Raw genomic sequence first — 27,414 nt, 5'->3', positions numbered from 1 at the left:
AGGGGCAGAGGGGGGGCGGGGAGGTGACACCGAGGCCTTGGGGGTCACACACGGAGTGACACCGAGCCCCTGGGGGTGACACCGAGTCCCGGGGGTGACACTGAGCCCCTGGGGGTGTCACAGGGTGTCACAGGGTGTCACACCAAGCCCCTGGGGGTGACACCCCGAGCCCCTGAGGTGACACTGAGCCCCTGGGGGTGTCACACTGAGCCCCTGGGGGTGACACCGAGTCCCTGGGGGTGACACCGAGTCCCTGGGGGTGACAGCAGGTCCCTGGGGGTGTCACACCGAGCCCTGGGAGTGTCACAGGGTGTCACCCCGAGCCCCTGGGGGTGTCACAGGGAGTCACCCCGAGCCCCTGGGGGTGTCACAGGGTGTCACCCCGAGCCCCTGGGGGTGGCACGGGGGTGGCACCTTGGCGGGTGGCGGGGGTGGCAGGGGACCCCTACTCCAGGTAGATGTCCTCTGTGGGGCAGGCGTACTCCAGGTGCTCCTGGTAATATTCCTGAAACGCTCGGCTGAGGGGGGCAGCGGCGGGGACGGGGGGTCAGGGGGCGCCGAGTGCCCCCCAGAACCCCCAGACCCACCGGGACTCCCGGTGCTGGTACCCCCAAACTGGCACAGGCTCATCCCCGGAACCTACAGCCCCCCCAGACTGGCACAGCCGCACCCCCCGAACCCACAGCCCCCCCGGATCCCCCGAGACCCCCGGTGCTGGTACCCCCAAACTGGCACAGCCGCACCCCTGGCACCCACAACCCCCCCAAACTGGCACAGCCGCACCCCTGGAACCCAGAGCCCCCCCCAAACTGGCACAGCCGCACCCCCCGCACCCACAGCCCCCCAGCACCCCCAAACTCGGCATCCAGACCCCCATCCCTGAACCCCCAACCCCCTGAACCCCCAATTTTGACACCCAGACTCCCCAAAACCTCCAGCTTCAATCCCTCCATTCTCTGCCCCTCAGCCCCACTCCCAGCCCCCCTGCGACCCCCAGCTCCATCCCCGCGCCCCCCTGAGACCCCCGAGCCCCTCAACCCTATCCCAGCCACCCCAGCCCCCCGAGGCCGTGACCCCCAGCCCCCCTGACCCCTGGAGCCCCCCAGCCCCACCCCGCGCTCCCTGAGGCTGCGCCCCCCAGCCCCACCCCCAGCCCCCCAAAATCTGCCCCCCACCCCAGCATGGCCCCCCAAAACCACAGCCCCGCACCCGACAGCTGCTGGGCACCCCCAAAGCTGCTCCGTGCACCTCCTGGTGACCCCCAAACCCCGAGCTCTGAGCCCCTTATCACCCTCAAACCCACCCCCGTGTTCCTCCTGTCCTGGTGACCCCAAACCCGGCCCCTGAGTCCCTCATCATCCTCAAACCCACCCCCATGTTCCTCCTGTCCTGGTGACCCCCAAACCCACCCCTCTGTTCCTCCTGTCCTGGTGACCCCCAAACCCGGCCCCTGAGTCCCTCATCACCTCCTAGTGACCCCCAAACCCCGAGCTCTGAGCCCCTCATCACCCTCAAACCCACCCCCATGTTCCTCCTGTCCTGGTGACCCCCAAACCCACCCCCGTGTCCCCCAGCCCCCCCGTCCCCCCTGACCCCCCGAGCCCCCCAGCTCCACCCCAGCCCCCCGAGCCCCCCAGCTCCACCCCAGCCCCCCGAGCCCCCCACGCACCCCAGACCCCCTGATTCCCCCGAGCCCCCCAACCCCACCCCGGCCCCCCGAGGCCGTGTCCCCCTGCCCCCCCGACCCCCCGAGCCCCCCAGCCCCACCCCGCGCCCCCCGAGCCCCCCGAGCCCCCCAGCCCCATCTCAGCCCCATCCCAGCCACACCCCTACGACCCCCGAGCCCCCCAGCCCCATCCCCGCGCCCCCCTGCGACCCCAGAGCTCCCCAGCTCCATCCCAGACCCGCGTGTCCCCCAACCTCATCCCGCGCCCCCCGAGCCCCCCACGCACCCCACACATTCGGCCACGTGTCTCATGGACTCCTGCGACACGAAGACGTGGCAGGCGAAGCGGCTCAGCACCGGGTGCTTGGTGATGAACCCGAAATAGCTGCGGGGGTTTGGGGGGGGCAAAGAGGGCTCAGGGGGGCACCCCAAAACCTGCCCTGCGAGGGGACACCCCCGGAGAGACACGCCGGGGGCGCCGGGAGCGGGCAGGGGGCTCTGGGGGGCACCCTGGGGGTCCCTGGCAGGGGTGGGGGTCCCTTGGGGTGCCCATGGATGGGGTGGGGTCCTTTGGAGTGTCCCTGGATGGGGTGGGGGTCCCTTGGGGTGCCCATGGATGGGGTGGGGTTTTTTGGGGTGCCCATGGATGGGGTGGGGTCTTTTGGGGTGCCTATGGATGGGGTGGGGTCCCTTGGGGTGCCCATGGATGGGGTGGGGTCTTTTAGGGTGTCCCTGGATGGGGTTGGGGGTCCCTTGAGGTGCTCTTGAATTGGGTGGGGTCCCTTGGGGTGTCCCTGGATGGGGTGGGGTCTTTTGGGGTGTCTCTGGATGGGGTGGGGTTTTTTGGGGTGTTCCTGGATGGGGTGGGGTCCCTTGGGGGTGTCCCTGGATGGGGTGGGGTCTTTTGGGGTGCCCCTGAATTGGGTGGGGTCCCTTGGGGTGCCCCTGGAAGGGTGGGGGTCCCTTGGGGTGCCCATGGATGGGGTGGGGTCCCTTGGGGTGTTCCTGGATGGGGTGGGGTTTTTTGGGGTGTCTCTGAATGGGGTTGGGGGTCCCTTGAGGTGCTCTTGAATTGGGTGGGGGTCCCTTGGGGTGTCCCTGGATGGGGTGGGGGTCCCTTGGGGATCCCATGGGTTGGTTTAGGGTCCCTTAGGGTGTTCCTGGATGGGGTGGGGTCTTTTGGGGGTACCCATGGATGGGGTGGGGGTCCCTTGGGGTGCCCCTGAATTGGGTGGGGTCCCTTGGGGTGTCCCTGGATGGGATGGGGGTCCCTTGGGGTGCTGCTGGATGGGGTGGGGGTCCCTTGGGGATCCCATGGGTTGGTTTAGGGTCCCTTGGGGTGTCCCTGGATGGGATGGGGGTCCCTTGGGGATTCCATGGGTTGGTTGGGGGTCCCTTGGGGTGTTCCTGGATGGGGTGGGGTCTTTTGGGGTGCCCCTGAATTGGGTGGGGTCCCTTGGGGTGCCCCTGGAAGGGTGGGGGTCCCTTGGGGTGCCCATGGATGGGGTGGGGGTCCCTTGGGGTACCCGTGGATGGGGTGGGGTCCTTTGGGGTGTCCCTGGATGGGGTGGGGTCCTTTGGGGGTGTCTCTGGATGTGGTGGGGTATTTTAGGGTGTCCCTGGATGGGGTTGGGGGTCCCTTGAGGTGCTCTTGAATTGGGTGGGGGTCCCTTGGGATGTCTCTGGATGGGGTGGGGTTTTTTGGGGTGTTCCTGGATGGGGTGGGGTCCCTTGGGGGTGTCCCTGGATGGGGTGGGGTCTTTTGGGGTGTCTCTGAATTGGGTGGGGTCCCTTGGGGTGCCCCTGGAAGGGTGGGGGTCCCTTGGGGTGTCCCTGGATGGGGTGGGGGTCCCTTGGGGTGTCCCTGGATGGGGTGGGGGTCCCTTGGGGGTGTCCCTGGTGGGGCGGGGGTCCCCCAGGCTGCCCCGGGGGTCTCACCAGCTGTTCCGGGGGTGGCACCCGCAGAAGGAGATGTTCTTCATCTGGAAGAAGTGGCTGCAGCGCTCCAGCTGCCGGGGGAAGGGGCGGAGGGGAGGCTCCAGCTCAGCTCTGCCCCCCAAAAATCTGCCCCCCACCCCAGCATGGCCCCCCAAAACCACAGCCCCGCACCCGACAGCTGCTGGACACCCCCAAAGCTGCTCCGTGCACCTCCTGGTGACCCCCAAACCCTGAGCTCTGAGCCCTTGATCACCCTCAAACCCACCCCCATGTTCCTCCTGTCCTGGTGACCCCAAACCCCGAGCTCTGAGCCCCTTATCACCCTCAAACCCACCCCCATGTTCCTCCTGTCCTGGTGACCCCAAACCCACCCCCATGTTCCTCCTGTCCTGGTGACCCCAAACCCGGCCCCTGAGTCCCTCATCACCTCCTGGTGACCCCCAAACCCCGAGCTCTGAGCCCCTTATCACCCTCAAACCTACCCCCCTGTTCCTCCTGTCCTGGTGACCCCAAACCCAGAGCCCTGTGCTCCTCATCACATCCTGGTCACCCCCAAACCTTCTTCTGTCCTCTCCTGGTCACCCCCAAACCTTCTTCTGTCCTCTCCTGGTCACCCCCAAACCTTCTTCTGTCCTCTCCTGGTCACCCCCAAACCTTCTCCCATCCCTTCCTGGTGACCCCCAAGCTCTCCTGTCCACAGTGACCCCAGACTTTCTCCTGTCCCCACCTGATCACCCCCAAGCTCTTCCATCTCTGGTGTCCCCAGTCCTTCTCCCATCTGCGATGACCCCAAACCTCCATTCCTGGTGACCCCAAACCTTCTCCTGTCCACAGTGACCCCAAACCTTCTCCATCCTTGCTGACCCCAAACCTCCCATCCCTGGTGACCCCAAACCTCCCATCCCTGCTGACCCCAAACCTCCATCCCTGGTGTCCCAAACCCTTCTCCTGTCCACAGTGACTCCAACCCTTCTCCCATCCCTGGTGACCCCAAACCTTCTCCTGTCCACAGTGACTCCAAACCTTCTCCCATCCCTGGTGACCCCAAACCTCCCATCCCTGGTGACCCCAAACTTTCTCCCATCCCTGCTGACCCCAAACCTTCTCCTGTCCACAGTGACCCCAAACCTTCTCCCATCCCTGCTGACCCCAAACCTTCTCCATCCCTGCTGACCCCAAACCTTCTCCCATCCCTGGTGTTCCGAACCCTTCTCCATCCCTGCTGACCCCAACCCTTCCCCATCCCTGCTGACCCCAAACCTCCATCCCTGGTGTCCCCAAACCTTCTCCTGTCCACAGTGACTCCAAACCTTCTCCCATCCCTGGTGACCCCAAACCTTCCATCCCTGGTGTCCCCAAACCTCCCATCCCTGGTGACCCCAAACCTTCTCCATCACTGCTGACCCCAACCCTTCTCCCATCCCGGCTGACCCCAACCCTTCTCCTGTCCACAGTGACCCCAAACCTCCATCCCTGCTGACCCCAACCCTTCTCCCATCCCTGCTGACCCCAAACCTTCTCCTGTCCACAGTGACCCCAAACCTCCCATCCCTGCTGACCCCAAACCTTCTTCCATCCCTGCTGACCCCAAACCTTCTCCTGTCCCTGCTGACCCCAAACCTTCTCCCATCCCCTCCTGGTGACCCCCAAGCTCTCCAATCCCTGCTGACCCCAACCCTTCTCCCATCCCTGCTGACCCCAAACCTCCCATCCCTGCTGACCCCAACCCTTCTCCATCCCTGCTGACCCCAAACCTCCATCCCTGGTGTCCCAAACCCTTCTCCTGTCCACAGTGACCCCAACCCTTCCCCATCCCCGCTGACCTCGCGCTCGGGGCCGTACTCGGTGACGCTCAGGATGAGTTTGATGCCCTGCAGGGTCACCTCCAGCTCGCAGCTGGCCGGTGGCCGCAGGTGCACCGTCAGCTTCCTGGTGGTGGCGATCTGGGGTGGGGGGGGACAGCCAGGGGTCAGCAGGGGTCACTCCGCCGGCCGCGGGGGGGTCCGGCCGCCCCCTCCTCACCTTCTGCATGGCGGCGCACAGGATGCCGTTGCCCTGGTGGTACGGGACCTCCACGGAGCCCAGGAACTGCACCGAGAAGCGCTCGAGCCAGCGCGGGTTCCGCCGCAGGCCTGGGCGAGGAACGGGAGCCGCCAGTGAGCGGAAATCCGGCGGGGGAGTTAATTATGAATTAGTTATTAATTAGAGTAATTTAATGATAATTCATTATTTTATAATACAAAAACTGCGCTGCCCGCGAGTGACCAGAAAACCGGCGGGTGGGTGTGAGTTAATTATAAATTAATTATTAATTAGAGTTATTTAATTACAATTTGTTATTTTATAATGTAAAAATTGCACTGTGGCCGCCCGCGAGTGACCGGAAATCCGGTGGAGGAGTTAATTACGAATTAATTATTAATTAGAGTAATTTAATTACAATTTGTTATTTTATAATGTAAAAATTGCGCTGTGGCCGCCCGTGAGTGACCGGAAATCCGGTGGAGGAGTTAATTATGAATTAATTATTAATTAGAGTAATTTAATTATAATTCATTATTTTATAATACAAAAACTGCGCTGCCCGCGAGTGACCAGAAAATGGCGGGGGAGTTAATTATGAATTAATTATTAATTAATTTAATTATAATTCATTATTTTATAATGTAAAAAATGCGCTGCGGCCGCCCGCGAGTGACCGAAAATCTGGTGGGGGAGTTAATTATAAATTAATTATTAATTAGAGTTATTTAATTACAAATCGTTATGTCATAATGTAAAAACCGCGCTCTGGCCACCCGCAAGTGACCAGAAAAGCGTCGGGGGAGTTAATTATGAATTAATTATTATTAGCTTTATTTAATTATAATTCTTTATTTTATAATGTAAAAACCACGCTCTGGCCACCCGCAAGTGACCAGAAAACTGGCGGGTGAGTTAATTATAAATTAATTATTATTAGAGTTATTTAATTAAAATTTGTTATTTTATAATGTAAAAACGGCGCTCCGGCCGCCCGCGAGTGACCAGAAATCCAGTGGAGGAGTTAATTATAAATTAATTATTATTAGAGTAATTTAATTACAATTTGTTATTTTATAATGTAAAAATTGCACTGTGGCAGCCCACGAGTGACCGGAAATCTGGTGGAGGAGTTAATTATGAATTAATTATTAATTAGAGTAATTTAATTATAATTCATTATTTTATAATACAAAAACTGCGCTGTCCGCGAGTGACCAGAAATCCGGCGGGGGAGTTAATTATGAATTAATTATTAATTAGAGTAATTTAATGATAATTCATTATTTTATAATACAAAAACTGCGCTGCCCATGAGTGACCAGAAAACCGGTGGGTGAGTTAATTATAAATTAATTATATAAATAAATAATAAATAATATATAAATAATAAATAAATAATAAATAATATATAAATACTATATAAATATATATTAAATATATATATTCAAATTATATTATTTTATATATATATAATATAAATATATAAATAATAAATTATATAATTCATTATTTTATAATGTAAAAACCGCACTGTGGCCGCCCGCGAGTGACCAGAAATCCAGTGGATGAGTTAATTATAGATTAATTATTAATTAGAGTTATTTAATTACTATTCGTTATTTTATAATGTAAAAACCCTGCTACAGACTCTGGGAACCCGCGAGTGACCAGAAAACTGGAGGGTGGGTGGGTCTGAGTTATAAATTAATTATTAATTAGTGTTATTTGATTATAATTTGTAATTTTATAATGTAAAAACCGCGCCGTCAACTGGACGACCAGCAGGTGGGTGGGTGTGAGTTAATTATAAATTAATTATTAATTAGAATTATTTCACTATAATTCATAATATTATATATACAATATATATTATATAGAATATATTATAATAATATAATATAAAATATTTTTATATGTATTATATTATTATAATATATTCCTAATATATATAGTATATATTTATTATATATAATTAATTATAATAAATATATATAGTATATATTTATTATATATAATTAATTATAATATATTATATATTATATATTGTGAATATAAAAATCTATATCAATATATATTTATATATTTATATAAAATATAATAAATGTAATATGTTATTATATGTATAGTATATGAATAAATTTATATGATACATATATCTATTACAGATATATAAATATATATTAAAAATATAATATAATATAATATAATATAATATAATATAATATAATATAATATAATATAATATAATATAATATAATATAATATAATTACAACTATAAAATCCAATCAGCTATATATATCATATAATACTTTGTTCACATTATATTGTAAAATATATTAATGTAATGTATATGTAATATATATTACAATTATATTTGTATTATTTATATTTATATATATATCTTTATTTATATATTATTCATAACATCTCTATTTATATATATATTTATATTTAGAATAATGTAATATATAATAACGTAATATTATATATAATGGATATAATTGTATTATTATTATTGTATGATGCTATAATTATATAATAATTGAATTATAATTATATATTGACTTTGCAAATTATTTTATTGTGGTGCAGATTGTAATTTCTTTATAAATAACTATATAGTTGCTGGCCTGATATATATTATTAATTATATATTTTATAATATATATTTATATTATCATTATGATTATTTATTATTATTTGTTGTTTTATTATTACATGATGTGTTATACATTATTACATTATGTATTATTACATCTTATATCTTATCTATTATTTGTTATATATAATGTATTATGTATTCCTATATTATCATTTTATTATATATTATTATATATTATTATATATTATTATATATTATTTAATTATTTTATATTATTACATATTATTATCTATTATTTTATATTATTTTATATTATTATATATTGTTATATATTGTTATATTATATTACATTATATTATATTATATCATATTATATTATATTATATTATATTATATTATATTATATTATATTATATTATATTATATTATATTATATTATATTATATTATATTAATGTTTATATATATAATATAAAATTTGTATTCCACATATTTTTATATTATCTTTTTACGTATTATAAAAACTAAATTAAATGGCAAAACTAAAAAGGAAAAACTCTTACAATAAATAAATAAATATATAATAATATATATAGAAGTTATTATAAAATTATAAATTTATAAGTTACAAAAATACGAAATTCATCACTTGGAGCCCATCTTGGTTGGCACCTCGGCTACACCCAAAATTCCTCCTTTAACAAACCCCAACATCATTCCTTCAACTCTCCCCAACCTCCACTCCAGAATCTTCTGGAAACATCTCCAAGACCCCTCCCCACATTTTTTGGGGGTCCCCCGGTCTCCTACCGATGACGTCGCGGGCCTGTCCCACCACCTCGTGGGCGTAGAAGGCTGGGAAGATGCCGCGCTCGCCCGTCCGCATGTTGTAGCCGCGGTACCAGTAATCGTCCTCCTCCAGCTCCACCAGGATGGGATCGTCCACGTCCAGCTCCAGCTCGTCCTCGTGGCGCGGGATGAACCTGGGCAGATGCCACCACCCACGCGGTGGGAACCCGCCCGGAGAAGCGAAGAAACGGCGCGGCGCGGCGCGGGTCAGCGGTGACGCAACGTCACATCGTGGGTACCTCAATGTCACCTCATGGACACCACAAAGTCAACTCATGGACACCTCAAAGTCAACTCATGGACACCTCAAAGTCACCTCATGGACACCTCAAAGTCACCTCATGGACACCTCAAAGTCACCTCATGGACACCACAAAGTCAACTCATGGACACCTCAAAGTCACTGCCCTGAGCTCCTGGTCACCTCAATGTCACCTCATGGACACCTCAAAGCTACGGCTCGGCGCGGCGCGGGTCAGCGGTGACGCAATGTCACATCGTGGGTACCTCAGTGTCACCTCATGGACACCTCAAAGTCAACTCATGGACAGCTCAAAGTCACCTCATGGACACCTCAAAGTCAACTCATGGACACCTCAAAGTCACCTCCTGGTCATCCCAAAGTCACCTCATGGGCACCCTAAAGTCACCTCATGGGCAGCTCAAGGTCACCTCATGGACACCTCAAAGTCACCTCATGGGTACCTCAAAGTCACTGCCCTGACCTCCTGGTCACCTCAATGTCACCTCCTGGGCACCTCAATGTCACCTCCTGGTCACCTCAATGTCACCTCCTGGGCACCTCAATGTCACCTCCTGGGCACCTCAATGTCACCTCATGGTCACCCCAATGTCACCTCCTGGGCACCTCAAAGTCACCTCATGGACACCTCAAAGTCACCTCATGGACACCTCAAAGTCAACTCATGGACACCTCAAAGTCAACTCATGGACACCTCAAAGTCAACTCATGGGCAGCTCAAAGTCACCTCATGGACACCTCAAAGTCACCTCCTGGTCATCCCAAAGTCACCTCATGGGCAGCTCAAGGTCACCTCATGGGTACCTCAATGTCACCTCATGGACACCTCAAAGTCAACTCATGGACACCTCAAAGTCACTGCCCTGACCTCCTGGTCACCTCAATGTCACCTCATGGGCACCTCAATGTCACCTCCTGGGCACCTCAAAGTCACCTCATGGGCACCCTAAAGTCACCTCATGGACACCTCAAGGTCACCTCCTGGTCACCTCAGTGTCACCTCCTGGGCACCTCAATGTCACCTCATGGTCACCCCAATGTCACCTCCTGGGCACCTCAATGTCACCTCATGGTCACCCCAATGTCACCTCCTGGGCACCTCAAAGTCACCTCATGGGCACCCTAAAGTCACCTCATGGACACCTCAATGTCACCTCATGGACACCTCAAAGTCACCTCATGGGTACCTCAAAGTCACTGCCCTGACCTTGTGATCACCTCAAAGTCACCTCCTGGTCACCCCAAAGTCACGGCTCGGCGCGGCGCGGGTCAGCGGTGACGCAGTGTCACCTCATGGGTACCTCAATGTCACCTTATGGGTACCTCCAGCGCACTGTCCTGACCTCCTGAGCACCCCAATGTCACCTCCTGGGCAGCTCAAAGTCACCTCATGGGTACATCAAAGTCACTGTCCTGACCTTCTGGTCACCTCAAAGTCACCTCATGGGTACATCAAAGTCACTGTCCTGACCTTCTGGTCACCTCAAAGTCACCTCATGGGCACCTCAAAGTCACCTCACGGGCAGCTCAAAGTCATCGTCCTGGTGTCCTGATCATCTCAAAGTCACCTCCTCGTCATCCCAAAGTCACCTCATGGACACCACAAACTCACTGCCCTGACCTCCCGGTCATCTCAATGTCACCTCCTGAGCAGCTCAAAGTCACCTCATGGGCACCTCAAAGTCACCTCATGGGTACATCAAAGTCACTGTCCTGACCTTCAGGGCAGCTCAATGTCACCTCCTGGTCACCCCAAATCTACGGCTCGGCACGGCGCGGGTCAGCAGTGACGCAATGTCACCTCATGGGCACCTCAAAGTCACCTCATGGGTACATCAAAGTCACTGTCCTGACCTTCAGGGCAGCTCAAAGTCATTGTCCTGGTGTCCTGGTCACCCCAATGTCACCTCCTGGGCACTCCAAAGCCACCTCCTGGGCACCACAAAGTCACCTCCGGGTCACCCTAAAGTCACCTCCTGGGCAGCTCAGACTCACTGCCCTGACCTCCTGGGCACCCCAAAGTCATTGTCCTGGTGTCCTGGGCACCTTAAAGTCACCTCATGGGCACCCTAAAGTCACCTCCAGGTCATCCCAAAGTCACGGCTCGGCACAGCGCGGCTCAGTGGTGATGCAATGTCACCTCATGGTCACCCTAAAGTCACCTCATGGGCACCTCAAGGTCACCTCATGGACACCACAGTCACCTCCTGGGCACCCCAAAGTCATTGTCCTGGTGTCCTGGTCACCTCAAAGTCACCTCATGGACACCACAAAGCTATGGCTCGGCACAGCGTGAGACAGCGGTGATGCAAAGTCACCTCCTGGTCACCCCAAAGTCACCTCCTGGGCACCTCAAAGTCACCTCATGGCCACCTCAAATCCACTTCCTGAGCACCTCAAGGTCACCTCCTGGGCACCTCAAAGTCATTGTCCTGGTGTCCTGGGCACCCCAAAGTCACCTCCTGGTCACCCTAAAGTCACCTCATGGGCAGCTCAAGGTCACCTCATGGACACCTCAAAGTCATTGTCCTGGTGTCCTGGTCACCTCAAAGTCATCTCCTGGGCACCTCAAAGTCACCTCATGGGCAGCTCAAAGTCACCTCATGGACACCCCAAAGTCACCTCATGGACACCCCAAAGTCACCTCATGGACACCCCAAAGTCACCTCCTGAGCACCTCAAAGTCACCTCATGGGCACCCCAAAGTCACCTCATGGTCACCACAAAGTCACCTCACGGTCACCTCAAAGTCACCTCACGGTCACCTCAAAGTCACCTCACGGGCACCCCAAAGTCACCTCCTGGTCACCCCAAAGTCACCTCATGGACACCCCAAAGTCACCTCCTGAGCACCTCAAAGTCACCTCATGGTCACCCCAAAGTCACCTCCTGGTCACCTCAAAGTCACCTCACGGTCACCTCAAAGTCACCTCATGGGCACCCTGATCCCATCCCCCTTCACCTCCTGGTCACCCAAACCCATCCCTGTGGTGGCACCCCCAGAGCCCAGGGTGGCCAGGGACCGCCACCCCGGGGACCCAGAGCTGGCAGGGGGTCCTGGGGTGGCACCGGGGGACCCTGGGGTGGCACCGGGGGACCCTGGGGTGGCACCGGGGGGCGCTGGGTGACCCCGGCAGGGACAGGGGGTCCCTCGGGTGTCACCTGGGGTGGCCTCACCTGAAGACGGCCCGGTGGGTCTGCTCCCGCTCCTCACCGTTCACCGTGCACGAGAACAGCCCGAAGGACTCTGTGCCTGTGGGGACAAACATGGCAGGGACAGGGGACAGGGGACAGGGGACAGGGGACAGGGGACAGGGCCACCCCGTGGGGACAGGGGACAGGGGACAGGGCCACCACCATGGGGACAGGGGACAGCCATGGCAGCAACAGGGGACAGGGGACAGGGGACAGAGCCACCCCCATGGGGACAGTGCCACCACCATGGGGACAGGGGACAGCAGACGGGGGACAGCCATGGCAGGGACAGGGGACAGGGCCACCCCTGTCGGGACAGTGACACCAATATGGAGACAGTGTCACCAGCAGGGGGACAGTGCCACCATCATGGGGACAGTGCCACTCCTGCGGGGACAGGGGACAGCTGCCACCCCCATGGGGACAGGGGACAGCCATGCCAGGGGCACGGGGACAGTGCCACCCCCAGGGGTCACTGTGGTCACTGTGCGCCTGCCTCGTCCCCTGTGCCATGTCACGACATGCCGTGACACATGGTGACACGTGGTGACACGTGGTGACACATGGTGACACACGGTGACACATGGTGACACACTGTGACACACGGTGACACGTGGTGACACATGGTGACACATGGTGACACATGGTGACACACTGTGACACACCGTGACACATCGTGACACATGGTGACACACGGTGACACACGGTGACACATGGTGACACACGGTGACACATGGTGACACACTGTGACACACGGTGACACATGGTGACACGTGGTGACACACTGTGACACACTGTGACACACCGTGACACACGGTGACACACGGTGACACATGGTGACACACTGTGACACACTGTGACACATGGTGACTCATGGTGACACACGGTGACACACGGTGACACATGGTGACACACGGTGACACATGGTGACACATGGTGACACATGGTGACACACGGTGACACATGGTGACACATGGTGACACATGGTGACACACTGTGACACATGGTGACACACTGTGACACACGGTGACACACTGTGACACACAGTGACACACTGTGACACACGGTGACACACGGTGACACATGGTGACTCATGGTGACACACGGTGACACACGGTGACACATGGTGACACACGGTGACACATGGTGACACATGATGACACATGGTGACACATGGTGACACACGGTGACACACGGTGACACACGGTGACACACTGTGACACATGGTGACACATGATGACACATGGTGACACATGGTGACACACGGTGACACACGGTGACACACGGTGACACATGGTGACACACGGTGACACACGGTGACACATGGTGACACACGGTGACACATGGTGACACATCATGACACATGGTGACACACTGTGACACACGGTGACACACGGTGACACACTGTGACACATCATGACACATGGTGACACATGGTGACACACGGTGACACACGGTGACACACGGTGACACATCATGACACATGGTGACACAATCGTGACACACGGTGACACACGGTGACACATGGTGACACATGGTGACACACAGTGACACACGGTGACACACTGTGACACACGGTGACACACAGTGACACAGGGTGACACATGGTGACACACGGTGACACACGGTGACACACGGTGACACATGGTGACATACGGTGACACATGGTGACACACGGTGATACACGGTGACACACGGTGACACATGGTGACACATGGTGACACACGGTGACACATGGTGACACATTGTGACACATGGTGACACACTGTGACACACGGTGACACATGGTGACACACGGTGACACAATCGTGACACACGGTGACACACTGTGACACACGGTGACACATGGTGACACATGGTGACACATGGTGACACACAGTGACACATGGTGACACATGGTGACACACGGTGACACACTGTGACACACGGTGACACATGGTGACACACGGTGACACACAGTGACACAGGGTGACACATGGTGACACACGGTGACACACTGTGACACATGGTGACACATGGTGACACACGGTGACACACTGTGACACACGGTGACACATGGTGACACATGGTGACACACAGTGACACAGGGTGACACATGGTGACACAATCGTGACACATGGTGACACACGGTGACACACGGTGACACATGGTGACACATGGTGACACACGGTGACACATGGTGACACATGGTGACACATGGTGACACATCGTGACGCGGCGCCGCACACGGGAATGGGACAGGACAGGACAGGGCCACCCCCGTGGGGACAGTGCCACCACCATGGGGACAGGCGTGAGAAGAGCCGGGACAGCACGGCACGACATGTCGCGACATGCAGTGACATACCATGTGACATGCTGTGACATACCACGTGACATGCCGTGACATATCGTGACATGCCGTGACATATCGCGTGACATGCAGTGACATATCGTGTCACATGCCGTGATATATCGTGACATGCTGTGGCGTACTGTGACATATCACGTGACATGCCGTGATATATCATGTGACATGCCGTGACATATCGTGTGACATGCCATGACATATCATGTGACATGCCGTGACATATCGTGTGACATGCCGTGACATATCATGTGACATGCTGTGACATATCGTGTTGCATGTCGTGACATATTGCGTCACATGCCATGACATACTGCGACATCCTGTGACATATCACGTGACATGCTGTGACATATCATGATATGCCATGACATATTGCGTGACATGCCATGACATATTGTGACATCCCGTGACATATCATGACATGCCATGACATACTGCATCACATGCCGTGACATATCGCGTGACACGCCGTGACATATCGCGACGTGCTGTGACATATTGTGTGACATGCCATGACATACCCCAACATGCTGTGACATATCACGACATCCCATGACATATCACGTGACATATCACGTGACATCCCGTGACGTACCACGACATGCCATGACATACCCCAACATGCCGTGACATATCGCGACATCCCATGACATATCGCGACATGCCGTGACATACCGTGACATGCCATGACATATCGTGTGACATGCCGTGACATACCCCAACATGCCGCGACATATCGCGACATCCCATGACATATCGTGACATGCCGTGACATGCCGTGACATGCCGCGACATACTGCGACATCCCGTGACATATCGCGTGACATGCCGTGACACACCCCAACATGCCATGATATATCACGACGTCCCATGACATATCGCGACATGCCGTGACATATCGCGACATGCCGTGACGTACCGCCACAGGGCACGGGGACCGGCCGGGGCAGGACACGGAGGGCCAAGCATCGCGCCAGCGTCACGCGTCCCGGCCCGTCGCGCGTCACAAGCCGCGCGTCGCGACGCGTCGCGACGCCGCCACTTACTGGAGGAGCGCGAGGTGCTGTTGACGAAGACGTTGAGGAACTTCTTGGAGAACTGCAGGTCGGCCTCGGGGGACGAGTCCTCGGAGGAGCTGCGGCCGTCGGGGGCCACCAGCCCGTCCCCGAAGGCCACCTCGTCGTCGCAGGCCCGCAGGATGTCGCTGTCGTCGCTGAGCACGGAGGTGCAGCGCCGCAGGCTGACCAGCTCCAGCTGCGTGTGCTCGTCCACCACCAGCGTGTACTTGACCGAGTCGTAGGCCAGCGACTCGTCCAGCGCCGGCGGCTCCGGCGGCTCCGGCGCCTCCCCGGCCGGGCTCCCCCGGCGCGAGGCCACCAAGGCCGGCTCGGCTTCCTCCAAGGTCATGGCGAAGCCGCGGTTGGTCTTGGCGGTGGACACGTCCAGCGCGGCGGGGTCGGCGTCGGGCGCTAACCGGACGTCGTCGATCATGGAGTCGGCCTCCAGCACGCCCGAGTCCAGGTCGGCGTCGAGGGCCCAGCGCCGGGGGCTGGCGGGGCGGCGATCCCCGGCGGCGACGGCCGGCTCGGTGCCCGGGGACGCCCGCGGTGGCGGCGGCGCCGGGCGGCAGCCCAAGGTGGCCAGGACCTCGGAGGCGTCCAGGCGGCCGAGGGCGACGGGGCGGCCGGGGCACACGGGAGCGATGGTGTCGTTGGTGGGGTTGCTGAGGAAGAGGAAAGGCCCCGGCTCCTCGGCCGGCGGCTCCGGCGGCGGCTCGGCGGCCGCGTGCTCGGCCTCGGCCAGGGAGCTGCGCAGCGTCTCCATGTCCACCAGCTCGATGGCGCCGCGCTGGCACCGCGACGCCGACGCCGGCGCCGCCGCGTCGCCCGGCGCCACCGGCGAGTCCCGCCGGCCCGGCTCCTCGTCCAGCGCCTCGCTCAGGATCTCGGGCTCCAGGTCGGAGGCGGGCGAGATGGTGTCGCACAGCGAGTGGCTGTTCTGGAAACACTCGTCCGGGCACTTGATGGGGTACGAGCCCTCCGAGATCATCTTGTTCACCAGGTTGCTGAGCAGCCACGGCGAGTCCGAGTCCTCGCTCAGGTCGGGCTCCGACTCCGAGTCGGAGTCGTACTCGCTGTTGTCCTCCTCGTCCGCCTCGGGCATCAGCTTGGGCCCCACGGGCAGGTAGAAGGAGCGGCGGATGCTCTCCAGGCCGTGGTCGGGGTCGATCTTCAGGTCCAGGGGGCTGGCGCCGGACACGTCGGTCTGGCCCTCGGGCGCGGGGCCGTCGGCCGGGTCCAGGCTGTCGTAGTAGGCGTCCATCTTCAGCTCGGCCAGGCTCTCCCTCCTGACCACGCCGCGCTCCTGCTGGCCCCTCTCGGCCGGCTCCTCCTCGTCCTCCTTGCCCTTGTCCAGCAGCAGCGAGTCCTTGATGCCCAGCAGGCCGGGCGCCTCCAGCTCGGGCTCCAGCTCGCCCTCGGAGCCGGGCGAGCTCGCCTCCTCGATGGAATTGGTCAGGTGCGAGGAGCGGCCGCTGCTGCTGTCGCTGCTCAGGTCCAGCTCGGTCTCCGAGATGGACGAGATCATGTTGCTGACCAGGCGCCCGCCGGCGAAAGCCGCCTCCAGCTCCCCGTCCACGTCCGAGTCGGAGCCGGGCGAGCTCAGCTCGTCCCCGCGGCGCCCGCCGGGCAGGAAGGGCTTGGCCGTGCGGCTCCTGAGGTCGGCCTCGATGCCCGGGTCCGAGGAGGGCGAGGTGGTCTCCGAGGAGCCCGAGGGGTGGCCGCGCACGCTGGCGGCCCGGCCGGACCGGGGACCCTCCCCGTCGGAGCTGAGCGGCTCCGCGGGAGCCCCGTCCCGCTCCGGCCTCACCGGGGGCTGCGGCCGCGGGCGGGGGGACCCCGGGCTGCCTCCACCGCCTGCCCGGGGCTGCGTGGGGGCCTGGGGGGCGGCCTGGGGCGGACCGGGGGCGGCGTCGGGGGGAGCCGCGGGTCCTGTTGGAGAGAGACGGGGGTGAGGAGGAGGGGGCGGCTGGCGGGGGCGCGGCGGGGAGAGCGGAGCTCGGAGCGCAGCAGAGATGAGGTTCATGTTAAAATCGGGCGCGGCCCTCGGGGGCGATGGGTTACCATGTGCCAGGGACTCGGGGCTGTTGCCTTGCGAGTCCAGGGGGGAGGGCGGCAGCGAGGGGGGAGCCCCCCCGCCGGGGCCCGGCGGGCTCTCCAGGCAGGGTCCGTCCAGGATGCAGGCGTGGGGGGACGAGTGTCCTGCGGGGAGGGGGGACACGGAGATGGGGTCACAGGGGGAGGTGTGGTGTCACACCCCGCTGTCACACCCCCGTGTCACATCTAGGGTCACACCCCAGTGTCACACCCCAGTGTCACACCCCAGTGTCACACCCACTGTCACACCCCTGTGTCACACCCCTGTGTCACACCCCTGTGTCACACCTGCACTGTCACACCCCAGTGTCACACCCACTGTCACACCCCTGTGTCACACCCCTGTGTCACACCCCACTGTCACACCCAGTGTCACATCCAGTGTCACACTCCACTGTCACACCCCACTGTCACACCCCTGTGTCACCCCCCTGTGTCACACCTGCACTGTCACACCCCAGTGTCACACCCCTGTGTCACACCCCACTGTCACACCCCAGTGTCACATCTAGGGTCACACTCCAGTGTCACACTCCACTGTCACACCCCTGTGTCACATCCAGTGTCACATCCAGTGTCACATCTATTGTCACACCCCTGTGTCACACCCCACTGTCACACCCCAGTGTCACACCCAGTGTCACACCCATGTCACACCCACACTGCCACATCCACACTGTCACACCCCAGTGCCACACCCACTGTCAAACCCATGTCACACCCACAGTCACACCCGTCTCACACCCACTGTCACACCTGATGCCACACCCCAGTGCCACACCCCACTGTCACACCCAGTGTCACACCCACAGTCACACCCCACTGTCACACCCCAGTGTCACACCCACAGTCACACCCGTGCCACACCCACTGTCACACCCAGTGTCACACCCCTGTGTCACACCCAGTGTCACACCCGTGCCACACCCACTGTCACACCCAGTGTCACACCCCTGTGTCGCACCCAGTGTCACACCCACACTGCCACACCCACAGTGCCACACCCCACTGTCACACCTGTCACACCCGCACTGCCACCCCCAGTGCCACACACATCACACCCCAGTGTCACATCCCAGTGTCACACCCCAGTGTCACACCCAGTGTCACACCCAACTGTCACACCGCACTGTCACACCTTGCTGTCACATCCAGTGTCACATCCAGTGCCACACCTGCACTGTCACACCCCACTGTCACACCCCAGTGTCACACCCAGTGTCACACCCATGTCACACCCACACTGCCACATCCACACTGTCACACCCCAGTGCCACACCCACTGTCAAACCCATGTCACACCCACACTGCCACACCCGTCTCACACCCACTGTCACACCTGATGCCACACCCCAGTGCCACACCCCACTGTCACACCCCAGTGCCACACCCCACTGTCACACCCCACTGTCACACCCCAGTGTCACACCCACTGTCAAACTCATGTCACACCCACACTGCCACACCCGTCTCACACCCACTGTCACACCTGATGCCACACCCCACTGTCACATGCCAATGTCACACCCCAGTGTCACACCCCAGTGTCACACCCCAGTGTCACACCTGATGCCACACCCCAGTGCCACACCCCACTGTCACACCCCAGTGTCACACCCCAGTGTCACACCCCACTGTCACACCCAGTGTCACACCCCAGTGCCACACCCACTGTCACACCCAGTGTCACACCCCACTGTCACACCCCAGTGTCACACCCCACTGTCACACCCCAGTGCCACACCCACTGTCACACCCAGTGTCACATCCCAGTGCCACACCCGTGTCACACCCCAGTGCCACACCCAGTGCCACACCCATGTCACACCCACACTGCCACACCCATCTCACACTCACTGTCACCCCCACACTGCCACACCCCAGTGTCACACCCCACTGTCACACCCCACTGTCACACCCGTGCCACACCCACTGTCACCCCCACACTACCAGACCCATGTCACACCCGTGTCACACCCCAGTGTCACCCCGCAGTGTCACCCCGCAGTGTCACCCCGCAGTGTCGGGGCCGCTCACCGGTGTGTGAGGAGGAGGAGGAGGAGGAAGAGCGCTGCAGCAGCGCCTCCTGCCAGCTGGGCCGGGCCGCGAAGCCGCCGTTGTTGTTCAGGGAGTCCTGGGGACAGAGAATGGGGGGGCTCGGGGTGACACCCCTGCCTGGGGACACCGGGGGACACCGGGGGGACACCGGGGGGACACTGGGGACAGCGCAGGGACACCGGGGGGACACTGGGGGGACACTGGGGACAGCACGGGGGGCTCGGGGGGGACACTGGGGACAGCATGGGGACAGCGTGGGGACACCAGGGACAGCGCGGGGACACCGGGGGGACACCGGGGTACACCAGGGGGACACTGGGGACAGCGCGGGGGGCTCGGGGGGGACACTGGGGACAGCGCAGGGACACCAGGGGGACAGCACGGGGTTTATCCTGAGTAGGGCCACCACATCCCCGCATCCCCTGCCCGGCCGGACACGCGCCAGGAGCCGGGCACGGCGTGGGGTGGGGTGACATGGGGTGGGTGACACAGGGTGGGTGACACAGGGTGGGCGACATGGGGTGACACGGGGCAGGTGACATGGGGTGACATGGGGTGGTCCTGTGCCCAGCCCAGGAGCAAAGCCAGCAGCGGAACTGAGCCATGTGTGACACCCCACAGCCACGTGTGACACCCCAAAGCCACCTGTGACACCCCACGGCCGCGTGTGACACCCCACGGCCATGTGTGACACCCCACGGCCGCCTGTGACACCCCACAGCCGCCTGTGACACCCCACGAGCACATGTGACACCCCACGGCCGCGTGTGACACCCCACAGCTGCCTGTGACACCCCACGGCCGCGTGTGACACCCCACGGCCGCGTGTGACACCCCACGGCCATGTGTGACACCCCACGGCCATGTGTGACACCCCACAGCTGCCTGTGACACCCCACGGCCGCGTGTGACACCCCACAGCTCTGTGTGACACCCCACAGCTGCCTGTGACACCCCACGGCCACCTGTGACACCCCACAGCTCTGTGTGACACCCCACGGCCAGGTGTGACATCCCACAGCCCTGTGTGACACCCCACAGCCGCCTGTGACACCCCACAGCTCTGTGTGACACCCCATGGTCATGTGTGACACCCCACAGCCGCCTGTGTGACACCCCATGGTCATGTGTGACACCCCACAGCTCTGTGTGACACCCCACAGCCATGTGTGACACCCCAAAGCCACCTGTGACACCCCACAGCTCTGTGTGACACCCCACGGCCATGTGTGACACCCCATGGCCATGCGTGACACCCCACGGCCACCTGTGACACCCCATGGTCACGTGTGACACCCAATGGCCACCTGTGACACCCCACGGCAATGTGTGACACCCCATGGCCATGTGTGACACCCCATGGTCATGTGTGACACCCCACGGCCCTGTGTGACACCCCACGGATGGGAATGGGGGATGGGGGATGGGAATGTGGGAATGGGGGGATGGGAATGTGGGGATGGGGGATGGGAATGGGGGATGGGAATGGGAATGGGGGGATGGGAATGGGGGATACAGGAATGGGGGATGGGGGATGGGGGAATGGGGGATGGGAATGGGGGATGGGAATGGGGGATGGGAATGGGAATGGGGGATGGGAATGGGGGATACAGGAATGGGGGATGGGAATGGGGGAGAAAAGGGGGGAGCCCCGAAATTCCCGAGGCCCCGCGGTTCCCCGGCAACGCCGGCGGCTGCGGCCGCCCCGCCCGCGGCTTCCCACGCGCTGCGGTGGCGCGTGCGCGGGGACACGGGGACACCGGGACACCGGGACACCCCCGGGGGGACACCCCCAGTGCGCGGGGACACGGGGACACCGGGACACCCCCGGGGGGACACCCCCAGTGCGCGGGGACACGGGGACACCGGGACACGGGGACACCCCCGGGGGGACACCCCCAGTGCGGGAAAAGTAGGGGACACGGGGACACCGGGACACGGGGACACCCCCGGGGAGACACCCCCGGGGGGACACCCCCAGTGCGCGGGGACACGGGGACACCCCCGGGGGGACACCCCCGAGGGGACACCCCCAGTGCGCGGGGACACGGGGACACCGGGACACGGGGACACCCCCGGGGGGACACCCCCAGTACGGGAAAAGGGGGGGACACGGGGACACCAGGACACGGGGACACGGGGACACCCCCCCAGTGCGGGAAAAGGGAGGGACACCGGGACACGGGGACACCCCCGGGGACACCCCCAGTGCGGGAAAAGGAGGGGACACGGGGTGGGGACGGGCACAAGGGAATGGAGGGAGGAGGGGGACGGTGGCCCTGGGGGTGGGGACAGCGGCACTGGGAAGGGGACGGTGGCACCGGGAGGAGGGGACAGCGACCCCAGAGAGGAGGGGACAATGACCCCTCGGGGGGAGGGGACAGTGACCCCCGCAGCCTCACCTGTGTGCCCGGGGCTGTCAGGTTGAGGCTGGTGGGGCGATGCTTCTGCGTCTCCTCCAGCGCCGGCGAGGGGATGGGCGAGGCCGAAGGGGACGGCGGCGCCTCCAGCTCGTTGCCTTCCTCCTCCTCCTCTTCCTCGTCGTCATCGTCGTCGTTGTCGTCGATCATCTCGAACTCCTGGAAGTCGTCCTGGAAGGTGCACACGGGGTGCGGCTGCTCCCCGCGCTCCAGCACCAGGCAGTCCTGAGGGTGGCAGCGTGTCAGGGGCACGGGGACACCGCGGGTCACCCTCCCGGCCACCCGGGGATGGCAGCGTCCCCGGCCCCCTGCGGGGTGGCCAAGAGGGGACAAGTTCAAAAGTTGAGGTTGGGTTGGGTTTGAGGTTTGGAGATCATCAAAAGTCAGCTTGGAATCATGGGGGACACCAAAAGTCGAGGTTGGGTTGGGTTTGGGGTCTTGGAGACACCAAAAGTCAAGGTTGGGTTGGGTTTGAGGGGTTGGAGACACCAAACATTGAGGTTGGGTTGGATTTGAGGGGTTGGAGACACCAAAAGTCGAGGTTGGGTTGGGATTGAAGGGTTGGAGACACCAAAAGTCAAGGTTGGGTTGGGATTGAAGGGTTGGAGATCCCAAAAGTCAAGGTTGGGTTGGGTTTGAGGGGTTGGAGACACCAGACGTTGAGGCTGGGTTGGGTTTAAGGGGTTGGAGATCCCAAAAGTTGAGGTTGGGTTGGGTTTGAAGGGTTGGAGATCCCAAACATTGAGGTTGGGTTGGATTTGAGGGGTTGGAGATACCAAAAGTGGAGGTTGGGTTGGGTTTGAGGTTTGGAGATCATCTAAAGTCAGCTTGGAATCATGGGGGACACCAAAAGTCGAGGTTGGGTTGGGTTTGAAGGGTTGGAGATCCCAGAAGTCGAGGTTGGGTTGGATTTGAGGTCTTGGAGACACCAAAAGTCGAGGTTGGGTTGGGATTGAGGGGTTGGAGACACCAAAAGTTGAGGTTGGGTTGGGTTTGAAGGGTTGGAGATCCCAAAAGTCAAGGTTGGGTTGGGTTTGAGGTCTTGGAGACACCAAAAGTTGAGATGGGGGTAGGTTTGAAGGGTTGGAGACACCAAAAGTCAAGGTTGGGTTGGGTTTGAAGGGTTGGAGATCCCAAACATTGAGGTTGGGTTGGATTTGAGGGGTTGGAGACACCAAAAGTCGAGGTTGGGTTGGGTTTGAGGGGTTGGAGACACCAAAAGTCGAGGTTGGGTTGGGTTTGAGGGGTTGGAGATCCCAAAAGTCGAGGTTGGGTTGGGTTTGAGGGGTTGGAGATCCCAGAAGTTGAGGTTGGGTTGTGTTGGGTTTGAGGGGTTGGAGACACCAAAAGTCGAGGTTGGGTTGGGTTGGGTTGGGTTTGAGGGGTTGGAGATCCCAAAAGTCAAGGTTGGGTTGGGATTGAAGGGTTGGAGATCCCAAAAGTCAAGGTTGGGTTGGGTTTGAGGGGTTGGAGACACCAAACGTTGAGGTTGGGTTGGGTTTAAGGGGTTGGAGATCCCAAAAGTCGAGGTTGGGTTGGGTTTAAGGGGTTGGAGATCCCAAAAGTCGAGGTTGGGTTGGGTTTGAGGGGTTGGAGATCTCAAACGTTGAGGTTGGGTTGGATTTGAGGGGTTGGAGACACCAAAAGTCGAGGTTGGGTTGGGTTTGAGGGGTTGGAGACACCAAAAGTCGAGGTTGGGTTGGGTTTGAGGGGTTGGAGATCCCAAAAGTCGAGGTTGGGTTGGGTTTGAGGGGTTGGAGATCCCAGAAGTTGAGGTTGGGTTGTGTTGGGTTTGAGGGGTTGGAGACACCAAAAGTCGAGGTTGGGTTGGGTTGGGTTGGGTTTGAGGGGTTGGAGATCCCAAAAGTCAAGGTTGGGTTGGGATTGAAGGGTTGGAGATCCCAAAAGTCAAGGTTGGGTTGGGTTTGAGGGGTTGGAGACACCAAACGTTGAGGTTGGGTTGGGTTTAAGGGGTTGGAGATCCCAAAAGTCGAGGTTGGGTTGGGTTTAAGGGGTTGGAGATCCCAAAAGTCGAGGTTGGGTTGGGTTTGAGGGGTTGGAGATCTCAAACGTTGAGGTTGGGTTGGGTTTGAGGGGTTGGAGATCCCAAAAGTCGAGGTTGGGTTGGGTTTGAAGGGTTGGAGGTCCCAAAAGTCAAGGTTGGTTTGGGTTTGAGGGGTTGGAGACATCAAAAGTTGAGGTTGGGTTGGGTTTGAGGGGTTGGAGACACCAGAAGTCGAGGTTGGGTTGGGTTTGAGGGGTTGGAGACATCAAAAGTCGAGGTTGGGTTGGGTTTGAGGGGTTGGAGATCATCCAAACTCAGCTTGGAATCATGGGGAACACCGAAAGTTGAGGTGGGGTTGGGTTTGAGGGGTTGGAGATCCCAAAAGTTGAGGTTGGGTTGGGTTTGATGTTTGGAGATCATCCAAAGTCATCTTGGAATCATGGAGGACACCAAAAGTCGAGGTTGGGTTGGGTTTGAGGGGTTGGAGATCCCAAAAGTTGAGGTTGGGTTGGGTTTGAAGGGTTGGAGACACCAAAAGTGGAGGTTGGGTTCGTCCCCTTTGCCTCAGTGCCCACAGAGAGCCACCAAAGCCACAAGAGCGGTGCCACCACTGGGCTGTGCCAGCTCCTGACCCCGCCGTGTCCCCAAGGGCCACCAGGCCCCCGCACCTTCTCGTAGTGGTCAGAGTCGTAGTTGAGGCCGATGCCGCAGTCGTCCGTGATCTCGGACAGGTCCTCGTCATCGAACTCCTCCAGGCTGATGTCCTGGGGGGGCCTGGGGACAGCGGGGACATGGCTCAGGGACAGCCCAGCCGGCCCCCGGTGGCACCGCGACCGCAAGGTGGCACCAAGGGGACATCGGGGTGTGTGGGGTGGCACCTGGGCATGGGGGCAGTGGGGACATGGCACTGTCACCTCTGGTGTCACATGGCACAGAGCACTGTCACCCCTGGTGTCACATGGACATGGCATGAACATTGTCACCTCTGGTGTCACATGGCACCAAACCCTGTCACCTCTGGTGTCACATGGCACGGAGCACTGTCACCCGTGGGTGCCACATGGCACAGAGCACTGTCACCCCTGGTGTCACATGGACATGGCATGAACATTGTCACCCCTGGTGTCACACGGACATGGCACGGAGCACTGTCACCCCTGGTGTCACATGGACATGGCATGAACATTGTCACCTCTGGTGTCACATGGCACAGAGCACTGTCACCCCTGGTGTCACATGGACATGGCATGAACATTGTCACCTCTGGTATCACATGGCACAGAGCACTGTCACCCCTGGTGTCACATGGAACCAAACCCTGTCACCTGTGGTGTCACATGGACATGGCACAGAGCACTGTCACCCTTGGGTGTCACAGGGACATGTCCCCATGCCACTGTCACCCCTCAGTGTCACAGGGAGGTGTCCCCACCCCTGTCACCCCTCAGCACCACAAGGACATGTCCCCATGCCTCTGTCACCGCTGGGTGCCACAGGGACACGTCACCACACTGCTGTCACCCCTGGGTGTCACAGGGACACGTCCCCATGCCAGTGTCACCCCCAGGTGCCACAGGGACATGTCACCACGCCGCTGTCACCCCTGGGTGCCACAGGGACACGTCACCACGTCAATGTCACCCCCGGGTGCCACAGGGACACGTCACCACGCCGCTGTCACCCCTGGGTGCCACAGGGAGGTGTCCCCATTCCTGTCACCCCTCAGCACCACAGGGACATGTCCCCATGCCACTGTCACCCCTCAGTGCCACAAGGACACGTCCCCACGCCGCTGTCACCCCTGGGTGTCACCCAGCTGGGCAGAGGTGCCGATGTCACCACAATGTCCCCAAATTCCCGGCCCAGCAGAACCCCCAGAGCCGAGGCGGGTTTGGGGTGCGCTGTGGGGCTGGGGAGGTCACGGGGGGTCACCAGGATGTCACCAGGATGTCACCAGGATGTCACCAGGATGTCACCATGATATAGCCATAATGTCACGGGATGTCACCATGATATCACTGTGACGTCACCATGATGTCACCAGGATGTCACCGTGATATCACCATGATGTCATGGGATGTCACAGTGATGTGACCATGATGTCACCATGATGTCACCGTCATATCACCGTCATATCACTGTGATGTCATCAGGATGTCACAATTACGTCACCACGATGTCACCACAATGTCACCACGATGCCACCACGATGTCACCAGGATGTCACCAGGATGTCACCAGGATGTCATGGGATGTCACAATGATGTGACCATGATGTGACCGTGATGTGACCATGATGTCACCATGATGTCACCTTGATGTCACCATATCACCATGATGTCACCATGTTATCATGATGTCACCATGATGTCATCGGGATGTCACCGGGACATCATCAGGATGCCACCATGATGTCACCATGATGTGACCATGATGCCACCAGGATGTCACCAGGATGTCACCATGATATCTCCATGATGTCACCATGATGTCACCATGATGTCACCATCATGTCACCATGATGTCACCAGGCTGTCACCATGCTATCACCATGACATCACCATGATGTCACCAGGATGTCACCACAATGTCACAGAATGTCACCATGACGTCACCATGATGTCACCATGATGCGACCATCATGTCACCACGATGTCACCAGGCTGTCACCATGCTATCACCATGATGTCACCATGATGTCACCATGATGTCACCATGATGTGACCATCATGTCACCACGATGTCACCAGGATGTCACCATGCTATCACCATGACGTCACCATGATGTCACACCAGCACGGCTGGCGGTGACAAGGTGACCCCGAAGCCCTGAGCGCGTTCCCAAGGAACGGGGTTGCCATGGAAACCGGCGGCTCCCGTGGGAATTCC

The 27,414-nt window shown here is 57.2% G+C and overlaps 1 protein-coding gene across 1 annotated transcript; it reads right to left on the bottom strand.

Moving 5' to 3' along the window:
- Positions 1-361: 361 nt before the first annotated feature.
- MAPK8IP2 (mitogen-activated protein kinase 8 interacting protein 2) lies at positions 362-27,154 on the bottom strand. The gene is made up of 12 exons (XM_058864313.1): positions 27,141-27,154; positions 25,194-25,299; positions 22,503-22,745; positions 20,080-20,176; positions 15,934-18,147; positions 12,520-12,595; positions 9,042-9,214; positions 5,627-5,736; positions 5,428-5,547; positions 3,605-3,675; positions 1,953-2,051; positions 362-518 (listed from the first exon to the last, which is right to left on the bottom strand). The coding sequence occupies exons 1-12, from the start codon at positions 27,152-27,154 to the stop codon at positions 446-448; spliced, it is 3,396 nt and encodes a 1,131-aa protein (XP_058720296.1). The 3' UTR covers positions 362-445.
- Positions 27,155-27,414: the final 260 nt, after the last annotated feature.

The sequence above is a fragment of the Poecile atricapillus genome, chromosome Z (genome assembly GCF_030490865.1).
Source record: "Poecile atricapillus isolate bPoeAtr1 chromosome Z, bPoeAtr1.hap1, whole genome shotgun sequence".
NCBI lineage: Eukaryota > Metazoa > Chordata > Aves > Passeriformes > Paridae > Poecile > Poecile atricapillus.
Note: the sequence above shows the minus strand (reverse complement) of the source record. Positions and strands in the feature narration are given on the sequence as shown.